The sequence below is a fragment of the Crotalus tigris genome, unplaced genomic scaffold, assembly GCF_016545835.1.
Source record: "Crotalus tigris isolate CLP2741 ecotype Arizona unplaced genomic scaffold, ASM1654583v1 scf7180000018684.1183181, whole genome shotgun sequence".
NCBI classification, from domain to species: domain Eukaryota; kingdom Metazoa; phylum Chordata; class Lepidosauria; order Squamata; family Viperidae; genus Crotalus; species Crotalus tigris.
The window spans coordinates 551,303-564,392 of NW_024097145.1; the positions used below are offsets into that span (position 1 = coordinate 551,303).

The 13,090-nt window shown below is 44.7% G+C and overlaps 1 protein-coding gene across 1 annotated transcript; it reads right to left on the reverse strand.

Annotated features, from left to right (window-relative positions):
* Window positions 1–3,028: 3,028 nt before the first annotated feature.
* Window positions 3,029–13,075, reverse strand: SIGMAR1 (sigma non-opioid intracellular receptor 1). The gene is made up of 5 exons (XM_039355389.1): window positions 12,757–13,075; window positions 12,113–12,313; window positions 10,377–10,469; window positions 10,073–10,295; window positions 3,029–3,153 (listed from the first exon to the last, which is right to left on the reverse strand). Exons 1-5 carry the CDS (start codon window positions 12,923–12,925, stop codon window positions 3,084–3,086), a joined length of 756 nt encoding a protein of 251 aa, XP_039211323.1. The 5' UTR covers window positions 12,926–13,075; the 3' UTR covers window positions 3,029–3,083.
* Window positions 13,076–13,090: the final 15 nt, after the last annotated feature.

A 13,090-nucleotide genomic window follows, 5' to 3' on the forward strand; every position in this document is an offset into this window, starting at 1 on the left:
CCCGTATCATGTATTCTAACCTGAGTCTGGGTGTGCCCATTGGCATTTGTGAGTTAATCCTATTATGACTTTAGACTTTGGGTGGGGCATGTAGATTTTAGATCTTTTTGTCTTCTTAATCTCCTAGCTGGGGGCCTGCAACCTTCTTGGATTATTTACATCTGCATTTGTACAGAGCTGGTTTCTGCTTGGGGAGGGAGACGTAGGGCTATTCCTTAGTTCTAGGTTGCTTCTCTCCTTGATTAGTTACCACCTGTTCCTTCTAGTCCTGCCTTCTGGTGCTCTGGAGAACAGGTGGACCCCCTCTTCTTTGCGGCAGACCCTCAGATATTGGAACACTGCTATCATGTTACCGCTAGTCCTTCTTTTCATTAAACTAGATATACCCAATTCCGTATTTTAATGGCTGTTGCCAGATTCCTATGGGGTCATGGTGGTTCTTCAGGTGAGTGGGGAAATGCAAATCCTAGATGTTAATCCTGTTAGCTTGTCTATTGTGTCGCTTATCTGGAGTTTCTGGCTGCTCTTTTTTTGGTATGAATAGAGTGGCCCAGTTTTCTGAATGGACACAACATCTCCATTCCAAAAGACTAGCTAAGTCCTTCTGTTCTAAGCCTCCTAGGCCAGGGGTAAGCAACCTTGGCTCTTTTATGACTCGTGGACTTCAACTCCCAGAATTCCCGAGCCAGCATGGCTCAGCTTGGAAACCTCTCCCTTTCCCCTCAGCGTGGCTGGCTCAGGAATTCTGGGAGTTGAAGTCCAGGAGTCCTAAAAGAGCCAAGGTTCGCCACCACTGGACTAGCCTCTTTAGGTTTCTGCTTGAAGATGTTTTCCTATAGCAGGAAGACTGGGGCTGTGTTCTGCCTTTAAAATGTCTCTCCTCTTCTCCTCTAGGGAAAATATTCTATTCTGCCTCTTTTTAATATTAAAAATAAAGAGTATTTTATTCTGGGAAGGGGGGGGGCTTTCTACAATGCTGACTGACTTTAGGACCATTGTTTTATTTATTTATAGAACTTCTAGGCTGCCCATCTTACCTCAAGGCAATTTATGACCGAAATGATGTGCTTAATTACAGACTTATGTCAAGCACTACTTAGTACATTCTGCTTTGTGCAGGAGAACATGAGGTTATTTTCACAGGTAAAGGCAATGAAACTTTGGACTTTGGTGCCAGGGCAATTTTCACTTGTCAGAAGCGGTTGCCTTTAAATTTTGGAAGATCAACACCTTCTCCCCCACCACTGGTCTGGGCAGATAAGTGATGCAATGATCCTATAACATTTTCCATTGTGGGAAGTCAGCCACCCAGAGAAGGAAATATTAAAAGGGCAGAAAAATTTATTTCCTCAAAGGATCTTAAAGAGGCAGAAAAGCATGCCCAGTTTTCTTAATAGCCCCAGGTCTCCCTCCCCCAAGCAGAAACCTGCTCTGTACAAATGCAGATGTAAATAATCCAGGAAGGTTGGAGGCCCCCAGTTAGGAGATTAAGAAGACAAAGATACCTAAAATCTACATACCCCACCCAAAGTCAAAGACAGGACATAATAGGATTAACTCATAGATGTCAAAGGGCACACCCAGACTCAGGTCAGAATACATGACACAGGAAATACAAAGCCTCAAACAGGAACAGGAAACAACTCCAAACAAAAGACTCCAGAGGGTATAAAAACCCACTCCCTACATGTGCTTTCTTTTTTACTTCCAGAGCCATCTTTCTGTCTGGCTCTCCTCTTCAATAAACTGCAACCTTCTTTCTAAAGCAGTCGCCATGTTGTTTATTTCCAGCATGGACTGAACCATGATGAAGACTTTTCCTTCAACACCATTCAAAGAGGAAGATTTTTATATCCCCAGAAGAGAATGAAAATTGAGAAATTTCCTATCAGTTGGAACAATTAATCACTGGAATAGCTTGCCTCCAAGGTCCCTTCTAACTATGTTATTCTTTAATTCTGTTCTGTAAGTCTCTCCCCATTCTTTTTTTTAAAATATATTTTATTTTTATTTTTTACAATAACAATCTTTAGTGCTTATAACAATGTGTTGTATGAGTTTATATATTTAAAACAATCAATAATAATTAATTTCTATAACTGATCAATACGTTAGTTGATAATATATTCCCTTGATCCTCTCTTCTTCCAGTAATTATTCTCCTTTTGTCTACATTAAACAAACAATCCTTAATACTTTCAATACATACAGAGTTGGGTATAAACATTTTTCTAGTATTTGTACATATAACAATAACATCAAAATATAACATCTTTTCTAATCAGCTTATGTTTCAATTGTATTTATAGAAGTCATCTTATTAAGTCACTAGCTGTACCCAGCCACACGTTGCTGTGGCTCAGTGTGGTTAAATGGAAAAGAAAGGAGAAAGCGCACGTTTGTAATATGTTTAATTTCACAATGCTTGTGGGTATACAATATTTTTTGTTGTTCCATTGTGTGTGCAGATATAGAGATTATGTCCAACAGATGGTGCTATTTTTCAAAAATGCCTGTTTTTACCTGTCACACGTGTGACATCTATATAACATAGGTATATAAAAACACGCGCGTATTCAAATGCAATGTTGTGTCAAAATTTCAAAGCAATCGGTGAAGAACTTTCGGAGATTTAAGATTTTGAACAAACGAACATTTACATTTTTATTTATATATAAGAAAGATTATATGTTCTGTTTTCAAGATTCTCATTTAAGCTTAATTTCTCCTCAGTATTGAAACCACTCTTTATCAGTCATAATTTTCTCAAAATTCACTACCTTTGAATATCCAAACATTTCATTCAAATACACCGTCTCAGTATTTTTACATTTCATATATTATAAAAGTATTATACTACTTATGTATCTTATCCCTTTTACTATAGGGCCCCTTATGTCCAAGTTTTGTCTGTTCTTTTAACCATGTTCAAACAAGCATTTAATTATAGAGTACACCATCTAGCAATCTTACTATATGGCTTCTTTATATCCAAACTTTATATTTTTTAACCATATTCAAACAGGTGTTTAGTCATATAGTATTCCATCTGGTAAGTTGAATCACATCTCTTACATCTAATTCTAATCTTCGCTTGCCAGGTCGCTTTCCAAATCAGTAGGTGAAGCTTGCCAGGTTGTATTTTTGTAGATACTGTTGGGGATAAAAAAGATAAATTAAGTAGAATATTCGTTTTTTGTCTCCCATGCTTTAATGATTCTCCTGACAGCTCTTTCATCCATTTTATTAAATCTTTTTTTTGTGTGTCCTCAAGTTTGTTTTGAAGTCCTGGAAAGTAAAACATGTTTTTTATTTACTTTGTTGTAGAAAAATTTTGCGGATTTTGTTTTGTTTGTATTAAGTTGTTCTTCTCTTCATTTGTAGCTTCCATATGTCATGGTTCCAATAGATAAGACCAGTAACAACTCCAAGGCAAGAGATTTCCTTAAAGAACATATTTATTGGCTACAAAGTATCTGCACAGTCAAAAGTGAAACCAAGATTGGAATTCCCTCCAAACATTACAATGTTACAAAATTGAACTTCCCACCCTAGCACGATGTCAGTAATCACATTCCCCAATAAACTACTTTGGCGGGTTTTTTAATGGAAGGCTCAGCCCACCAAAACCCAAGCAGCAATGATCTTGGTTCCCACGGGACAATTTATTGTTTAGTCTAACCTTAAAACCACTCATCCACCCTCCCAGTACTGTGGCAACCGAAAACGAACCAGAAATGGCTTCAGCCAGAATTGTTGCAGCATTGACACCATATTTAAGTCATTTTCCTCTGATTTGTATTCTATTGTCCGATTTATTTGTTCATTCTTTATCGTCATTTTTTGTTTAATTGTGAATTTAGGTTAGAGATATGTTCATTTATGTTATCAAAGTTGCTTTTAATCTCATCATGATTTAAGACAATTGCCATTTGAATCTGTCACAGCATTGCATATATTTTGTCCTGGAATATATTTGCTTTGTCTTGAGTCAGTGTTCCTGCAGATCTTTTATGTTCCATGCTGGGGTCTTCAGCAGGTGCTAGGTGTGGTTTCTGTCATTTTTAGATAAATATACAACATCCATTTTGTCTCCCTTCTCTAAGTAGTTTTTCACCGGTACCATAGTCTCTTCAATTAGCTTTATCAAACCAGCCCATCTTAAAATCCAAACAACCAAATCTTGTGTAGTTCTCATCTCTATATATGGTTTTTATAATCCAATACATTTCCAATTATCAGTACCACTGAAAACAGCATTTTGTAACAGTTCTTCTTTTCAGGGGTCTTATAATTATCAGCCAGCCAAGATTTCAGTCAAAAGTGTTTAACCACCTGAAAGCTTTCCAGTAATTTCCCCTTTAGAAGATTAACCAAAGATCAATGTTTTTCTTTCTCTGCAAACTGTTCTTAAACTTAAGATCAGAAGATCAGCAGTTTCTAAACATATATAATTTCACTCTCTGGTAGATAGCCCAATACTGTGTTCCCAGCTGTTTTTTGCTGTTTCTGGGCATCTTGCCAAATTCTGAGTCAATGCAGCTATAGTTATCTCTAATCCTCCACTAGGTGTCAATAGCTGTTCATTTTCCAGCTTTTAAAGCAAAGCGTTATTACTATTTATAATTTCATCAATACTTTTCCGGGTATGGAATTTTAAGTTTTCTTAGTTTTCAAATTTATCCAGACTGTAGTATTTTTAAACCTCATTTTAATATATTTTTGTTCCCTGTAAGAATTTAATTCACCACTTCCGTCTATGGGAGGGTGGGAGTATAGTCCCCTCCCTTCTAACTTTGGGAGGGTTTTTTGCTTCTTGGGAATCTTTTCCAGGAAATCAGATACAAAATAGGAGAAGATTGAAATCCTCGCCCAGTTTCAAGTACGCTGTTCACTGTTGTTCTCGTTAGTGCCTTTGGACTTCAGTTACAAGTAGCTTGGGCTGGTCACTGAGGTGTGGCCAGCCTTTCTTGTCGGGTTTTCCCTCAGATTGAACTGGACCGCTGTCGTTCTGCGATCATTGGGGCGCCTCTTTCTTTGTTGCCTCTCCAGGGCGACTTTAGACCCATTTAAGGACCCTTGGCAGGGCAAAACTAGCCTTGGGGTGCGAAGCTCTGCAATCCCTCGGCCATGCGCTATGGCGCAAAACTGAAAGTCCAAGTGTCTCCCCGTTCTTGTTCTGTTTTCAGTTTATTTATATCCTGCCTTTATTATGTAAGTAAATAACTCAAGGAAGTGAACACATTTAACAGTTCTTCCTCCTCCTATTTTTCCCATAAACACCACCCTGTGAGGTGGAGTGGGCTGAGAAGGACGAATTGGCCCAAAGTCACCCAGTTTGCGATATAATGTATAGTAGAGTAACTATTATTCTGTTAAGCAGTGGAAATGGCTTACTTTCAGAAGTTGTGGGTGCTCCATCACTTGAGATTTCTAAGAAGAAATTTGTCCGGAATGATACAGGGTCTCCTGCTTGAGCAGGGAGCTGGACTAGAAGACCTGCAGGATCCCTTCCAACTTTATTATTCCATTACTCTGATAGGCAAACATCTCAAAATGAGCTGCCTGTTTTCTGAAAAGCTGGAAAAGGGCCTACACAGGTTACTTTGAGATATGTCGTGGGGATAGAATAGTTGATTCTTTTATGAACGCTGAGAGTTTAATGGACTTCCCTCAGTTCTCTAGTCAGTACAAGAGAACTATCACCCAAAGGGGAACAGAGTCTGTACGGCATAAAGTGGAAATGGCATTCCAAGGAATCAACAAGGGCTTTAATAGTGCGAGTCTTCATAGACAGAATTTTACCCAATGCAAACTCTGAGCAAGTGATGGGCGATAACTAAATTTCTGATATCACGGCTCTAACTCTTCTTTAATAATTGGATAAAGGGAAAGGTTTCCTCTGTCCAGTAGCGTCTGGCTCTAGGGGAAGTGGTTCTCAGCTCTGTTTCTTGGCTGAGGGAGCCAGAATTGTCCGAAGATGCTACATATGGCCAGCATGGCTATACAACAAAGGAGCATGGAACACACTTACCTTCCCACCGAAGTGGAACTTATTTATCTACTTGCATTTAAATGCTTTCCAACTGTTAGGTGGGCAGGAGATGGAGCAAGGAACAGGAGCTTGCCCTGTTGCACAGTGCATGGGTTTCGAACCCGGCGTCTTTAAATGCTGAACCATCATCTAGTAGTAGTAGTAGTAATAATAATAACAAAGTTGGAAGGGACCTTGGAGGTCATCTAGTCCAACTTCCTGCTCAGGCAGGAAACTCTATACCATTTCGGACAAATGGCTGTCCAGTCTCTCCTTAAAAACTTCCAGTGTTGGAGCATTCACCGCTTCTGGAGGCAGGTTGTTCCACTGGTTAATTGTTCTAACTGTCAGGAGGTTTCTCCTTAGTTCTAGGTTGCTTCTCTCCTAGATTAGTTTCCAGCTGTTGCTTCTTGTCCTGCCTCCAGGTGCTTTGGAGAATAGCTTGACTCTCTCTTCTTTGTGGCAGCCCCTGAGATATTGGAACACTGCTATCAGGTCCCCCCTCGTCCTTCTCTTCGTTAAACTAGACATACCCAATTCCAGCAACCGTTCCTTTTAATCTGGGTCAAATGCGCCTGAATCTCTGCCTGCCCAACCCTGCAGAGAATTCACACAGAACAATGTGTGCCTGGGCGTTGTTTGTAAATGTCTATTTTGCAACAGTGTTCAAAGCAGAGACACAAAGCCAAGTTTAATCACAGTCCATTGTATTCTTTTTTTTTTTAGTCAAAGTATAACAATCACACACCCACACTAATTCTCAAAACACTTGTTCATGAACATCAGACATGATACATTTGCAGTAACTGAGATACAGAAACCAGAGACATGCTATATATTTGACCGATGGTTCCAACAGACTGCAAATCCTGGCCTATTCATGCCAACTAGCTGCCAGCCTCCCTGAAGGATTGCTTCAGAGACAACGGTCAACGGAAGGAGAGGCACGGAGGCTTTGGTGCTGGGCAAATTTTCTGCAATGCGTCACTGTACCTCATCTGATCTGAACAAAGGACAGCTTGAACTCAGTGTGGGAGGAAAGGGAAAAAAATGTGCCCTTAAAACTGTAAGATTTATCAACTCCCAGAACCCCTCCCCCCCAGAAATTGGTAAAGTCCCATGCAGGGAGGAATTCGGGATCTCTCATGGCTAGAGGCAACTTGCCAGCCAACACAATCCATCAAATCTGGCTACTGGACTATGCCAGTCTTCCTTGCAGCAGCCCTGGGGAGGGGGGTGGTGGTGGTGTCAGGTGAAGCGTAGTTCAAGAGACTTTCCATGACTGCTGCAAGGAGTAATCAAAGACCCTCTCCCCAACTACATTGGGGTTGGCCAAGACCAGGGGCAGGCAACCTCTTTTAGGACTCATGGACTTCAACTCCCAGAATTCCTAAGTCAGAAGTCCATGAGTCCTAAAAGAGCCGAGGTTGCCTACCCCTGGCCAAGACAAATGATTATTGCCATCTACCAGCACTTTCTACATATAAAATTCTGTCCATCTTTTAGAAAGAAAAAAAAAAAAGACAAAACCAAAAGATGAAAGGGAGGAAGGATTTCAACAACACACAAGAAAGGATAAGCCTCCCTTTTCCAGGGGAAGTGTTGGCTCTTTCATCTAGGCCAGTGGTTCTCAACCTGTGGGTCGGGACCCCATTTGGGGTCGAACGACCATTTCACGGGGGTCGCCAAACAACGCAGCCTACCATTTCCCCCCCCTTTTCCTTAGCTGTGCTACTCCCTTTTATTCTATTGGCTTTTGAAAGCCAATAGAATAGATTCTCTTGAATAGAGTCTAATTCTATTGGCTTTCAAAAGCCAATAGAAATTGTCCAGGCTGTCTCTGCCCTGCTGAGCCCGCCAAAAGTCCCATTCTGCAAACAGTGCTGCACCAGTTGAGTAGTCCTCGACTTACGACCGGTTGAGTAGTCCTCGACTTACGACCGCTCGGGGGGGGGGGGGGTCGCGGCATTAAAAAGGTTGAGAACCACTGATCTAGGCAAAATTAAGCTGAGGAAAAAAAGGATCCAGATTGGGAGCCCTGATGCTGATAAATAATGAGGGCCAAAAATGAGCCAAGTTTTGACAATCCAGCAACCTCAGAGCATTCTGAGGAGGATGGTGGATTCTTTCAGAAGACTGAATGCTCCAAAGAAGGAAGCATTCAGGACGAAGATCTCTCATGCGCATTCTGGAACCGGGGATAGCCCAGAACGGACCACTAATACTATAAGCTTAATTACCATGCCACAGAAACAGGATCTTCTGGTTAATAATACTGGACATGAAGAAAGGAAGCTTCATGGTTGGGTAATGACAACACCCCTCTTGGGGTGATTGCAATTTTGGGGATATTCTGAGAGAAGGGAAAAGAGGTGCCTTGGTTTGTTCTACTGAAACAACCGTGCTTGAATGTCAATCTAAAGAACGGAACATTCAGAGTTCGGCCATTTCTGCCACTCTAGAAGGTCCATTTTTGAGTCAAGCAGGTTCAGCCACACTGGATCACCAGCCCTTTCTTCCAGGGAACAATATATAAACACACACATACACACACACACACACACACGTGCATAGCTCAAGAGAATAAGGCGCATAGTCTGGGTGATGGATGGCGGTTCTGCATTATTACAGGACCAAAATGGATGAGATCTTGAGAATGTCTACAATCTATTTTGGAAAAATGGATGGCTGCAAAAGACATTTTGGTTATTGGCGCTCGAGGCATTAAGACATACAGGAAGAACCAGTCACAAAAGGCAGCTATAAAATGCTAACTGTCCTACGCGGCAGCTACTACTTAATTATAATAGCATCTCTTCAAAACCACAAGCGCTGTTTCTATGATGTAGTTAACTGGGCCATGGACGGTGAAGAGGCTATAAACGTGCAAATTCCACAAGTAAGCTAACTGACCTAGCCTATTAACTTGAAGAGGCTAGTCTTAAATAGATGAGGTACATGTGGACAATAATCACCAACCCACTATGGGCTCTGAATTTTTTTCTCTCTAGGACGGAAGGAGGACAATATGACAGGAACAGAAAAATCTCTTCCCCCACCCCCAAGTAATGATGTGAAGATCTAAAACAGATGAGGAAATTAGCTGAAATTGGATGTTGCAAGCATGTAAAGATGAATGAATTATCCACAAAGGAGCAGAGTTGGTTGATTTGTGGTGAGAGAAAAGGTCCATGATAAGACCCTAGGAAACACAACTGGAATTCCAAATTACTTTTCCAGATGAGAAGCAAGACAGAGCTGTGGAAGACCCACACACCGAGATCCTAGGGAACAACAATGCGAGTCTGCTGGAAAGAACTTTCCAGAAGCCCAGCCAAAACACCAGCCTGCATGGCTGTTTTCCAGCCTGTGGACGCAGATATTGCTCAGCCAAATTACCCGTTTTTCATCTGAGAAATTAAAGCGGGGAAGAAAGGGATGAAAAGGAAGTATTTATATGCCTTAAAACAGTAGGGTAAATGTATGCTTTTAAGGGCTCAATCCAAAACGTTCTGCTGCTTTTTAATTTTGTGGGGATCAAGAGGCCCCCACAAGGCAGAGAATAGACCAACAGAGCTTGGTGACGGCATCGTAAGAGGTATCTCCAAAGCATGCAAAGAGGATGCAACTTCTCTTTCCAAATGTGCCTGGCAAAACGCCACAATGACGAGATACATGCCACCATGCAAATGTCATTATTTAGGTCAACTATGCATCGATGCCATGGCACGTGGGCACCACTCCTTCCATTTTAACACCTAGAACTTTCTCTGTGTGGCTCCAAAATACTTTGAATATCTACTTTCCACGAGACACCGAATCATCACCTCGTGAGCAGCGTGCTTTACAGCAGAACATTCAGGTATGCATGGATGGGCAACTGGGAAGGCTGTGGATCCATCTTTGCTTTCTAACCCACGTGCTGTGCACCCAACCATGTCTGGTCAAGAAATGCAAGCACCAGGTTCACTAGCATACAAGATGAGAGGCAGGGGAGGAGGTGACCCATTCATCTGCTGGGAGAGGAGCAAGACTCACTGACTCGTGCTGCTGAAGTACGTGTTAGCCTCCAAGACCAGGGCCTTGAGATAAACCTGGATGGTGTAGAAGAGGGTGAGGAAGTCCTGAGTGCTGAAGATCGTGTCAGCAAGGGCAAAGGTGAGGGTGGAGGGGATGAAGCCTCGGCCATACTCGACCATCCACGTGCCGGCGCTCCACTGCACGGAGGCGACCTCTCCGGAACGGTGGACAACGGAGTCCCCTGCAGGAGGCAAACAGGCAGAATCTCAATATGGGGTTCCTCTTCTTATGTAAGCCTCTGGGTAACAAATCTGCAACTCACCTGGGTAATAAATCTCACTTTTGGTCGTTCCCTCTTTCCACTGCCGGAAGGTCCCTGAGATGATCGTGTCATGAATATCAGCCCAATAGCGACCTGCCGTGGAGAGAAAGAGCATCCAGACACTAGTCCCAGTTACAGGCAAGGTGGCCAGATCAGCTAAGAATAGTCTGCTTTTTTTCTTGCAGTCACTGCCCCGCCTGAAGATTCTCTAACACTGTATCAGCCAGTATTTCTCAACCTTGTGAACTCTGTGTGGACTTCAGAGGAAGGTCAACACATCTTAAAAGTTATCAGCAGGAAACTAATGAAAACTGCCAGACTGGTCTAGATGCAAGGATCATAATAAGTATTGGAAGTGTAAGGGGAGCTTACTTTCTAGAACAGTGGTTCTCAACCTTTTTATACGGCGACCCCATACATAAGCAGGTGGCGCGCATGAGACGCCGCCCCCTGCACGGCACGCATGCGCGACGCCGCCCCCTGCACGGCACGCATGCGCGACGCCGCCCCCTGCGCCCCCCCGCGCGGCATGCATGTGCGGTGCCGCCCCCTGCGCCAGCTGACAAAAAAATTGGCGGATCGCGTTGTTTGGCGACCCCCGTGAAATGGTCGATCGACCCCAAATGGGGTCGCGACCCACAGGTTGAGAACCGCTGTTCTAGAAGGTGGAACTGCATTTTGCAGTTGGCTGATGCTCTTGCTCTACTGATCAGGCTAGCTTCCAAGTTCTAGCTGTTCATATTTAATTCTACACAGAGGATCAGCAGCTCAAAAATGTCACAGTGTCAATTACACAGCTTAAATGTTTTGAGGACACTGGTGGGTAAACATTCTTTGACCTAGGAAGTTCATTAAGCTAGGATGACTTTCTGGTTTAGCATCAGAGAGCTTGACATTGAACATAGGAATATTAGACCAGTATTATATATTGTATATATTGAGGCCTTTGAACTATGGTGCTAGAGAAGACTCCTGCGAGTCCCCTGGACTGCAAGGCGTTCAAACTGGTCAGTCCTAGAGGAGATCAACCCCGACTGCTCTTTAGAAGGCCAGATCCTGAAGTTGAAACTCAAGTCCTTTGGCTACCTAATGAGAAGGACTCACTGGAGAAGAGCCTAATGCTGGGAAAGTTTGAGGGCAATAGAAGGGGACGACAGAGAATGAGGTGGCTGAATGGAGTCACTGAAGCAGTAGGTGTGAGCTTAAATGGACTCCAGAAGATGGTAGAGAAGACCTGGAGGAACGTTGTCCATGGGGTCGTGATGGGTCAGACACGACTTCGCAACTAACATTATTAGACCAGTTTGGTCTAGGGGCTAAGGCACCAGGCTAGAAACTGGAATAACATGAGTTTTTCTCCCACCTTAGACCTGAAAACTGGCTCGGTGATCTTTGGCCCGTCCCTCTCCCGCAGCCCAACCCAACCCACCTCACCAGGTGGTTGTTCTGGGGAATATAGGAGGAAGAAGGCATGTTGGATATGTTTGCCGCCTTTACTTATTTGTTAAAAGAATAAAGATGGGATACAAACAATAATATATATCTATGTATACTAATTAATATGCAGCTGATGCAAAATAAAGAATCACGGGTAATGCTTCTCACAATGTGTTTTAGCAATGTATAATGCATTAATAGCATAGCATGATTATATGAGGAAGCTAAGCCTAAATCACTAAATCTTCGGGGGCCCCCAGAGAATCCGGTGAGGGAGCTTCCCTGCCTGCCCAGCTCACCCGAGTGTCCGCCGGTGTCGACGGCGGTGCCGAAGAGCAGCACGTACTCCGAGAGGGAGGCGTGGAGGAGGCACATGGAGCCCATCCAGCCGCCGGCGTTGACGAACACCCAGCGCAGGTCCTCGTCCGGCAGCACATGTCCCGGGTGTCGGCGGCGCAGCTCCACGATGATCTTGGCGAAGGCTAGTTCGTGGTCCAGGCCTGCAAGGAGGGGAGGGAAGAGTGTTGGCTTGAGCTGGGACGAGGACCATGGGGTCTGGAGTCCATCCGCGCACCCTCCCCAGGGCTCCCCAGAGCACCATGGAGATTGGAATCCCTTCCTTGGAACCTTATTGAGCATCCCGGGGACTGGAGCTCACCCTCAAGCGCTCCCCATGGCTTCCTGAACCCCATGGGGACTGGAGTCCGTCCACACCCCGTCCCCAGCGCCTCGCTGAGCATCATGGACACCTGCTCCACTTCCCCTGCACTCCGCCGAGCACCGTGGAGACTGGAATCCACCCTGCTCCACTTCCCCTGCACTCCGCCGAGCACCATGGAGACTGGAATTCCCAGCGCCTCATGGACCCTGGAATCCGCCCGCACCACCTCTCCACCTCTCGCGGGGCACCATGGGGGATGGAGCCCCCTCTCCCTGCCCTCACCGGCGTGGTGCTTGCCCAGGCGCGCGATCTCCTCCGGGTCGAACTCGAAGCGCCGCGAGGAGGCCCAGCCGCGCAGCCCCTGGATCAGCAGCGCAGCCGCCGCCACCACCAGCCCCAGCCGCAGGCCCCGGCCGGCCCAGCTCGAGCCCAGCCCGGGCAGCCACTGCATCCTCGCGCCTCTCCCGCCTGTCCAGCCGCCGCCGCCGCCGCCGCCGCCTTTTAGGGGACGCGAGAGAAGACCACCCGCCTCAGGGGCCCTGCCAAGGGCACGCGGCGCGCGCTGGGCGCCTGGCCAATCGCGGCCCTCGCCGCCCTAACCGCCAATCGACGGAGC

What these genes read in the sequence shown, in the direction of transcription:
- SIGMAR1 (XM_039355389.1), bottom strand. Translation starts at nt 12,925, where the DNA reads ATGCAGTGGCTGCCCGGGCTGGGCTCGAGCTGGGCCGGCCGGGGCCTG. An exon ending in CGACACCGGCGGACACTCGG is followed by an intron (nt 10,470 to 12,112) that starts GTGAGCTGGGCA and finishes TCTCCACGGCAG; the next exon opens with GTCGCTATTGGGCTGATATT. An exon ending in AAGTGAGATTTATTACCCAG is followed by an intron (nt 10,296 to 10,376) that starts GTGAGTTGCAGA and finishes TGCCTCCTGCAG; the next exon opens with GGGACTCCGTTGTCCACCGT.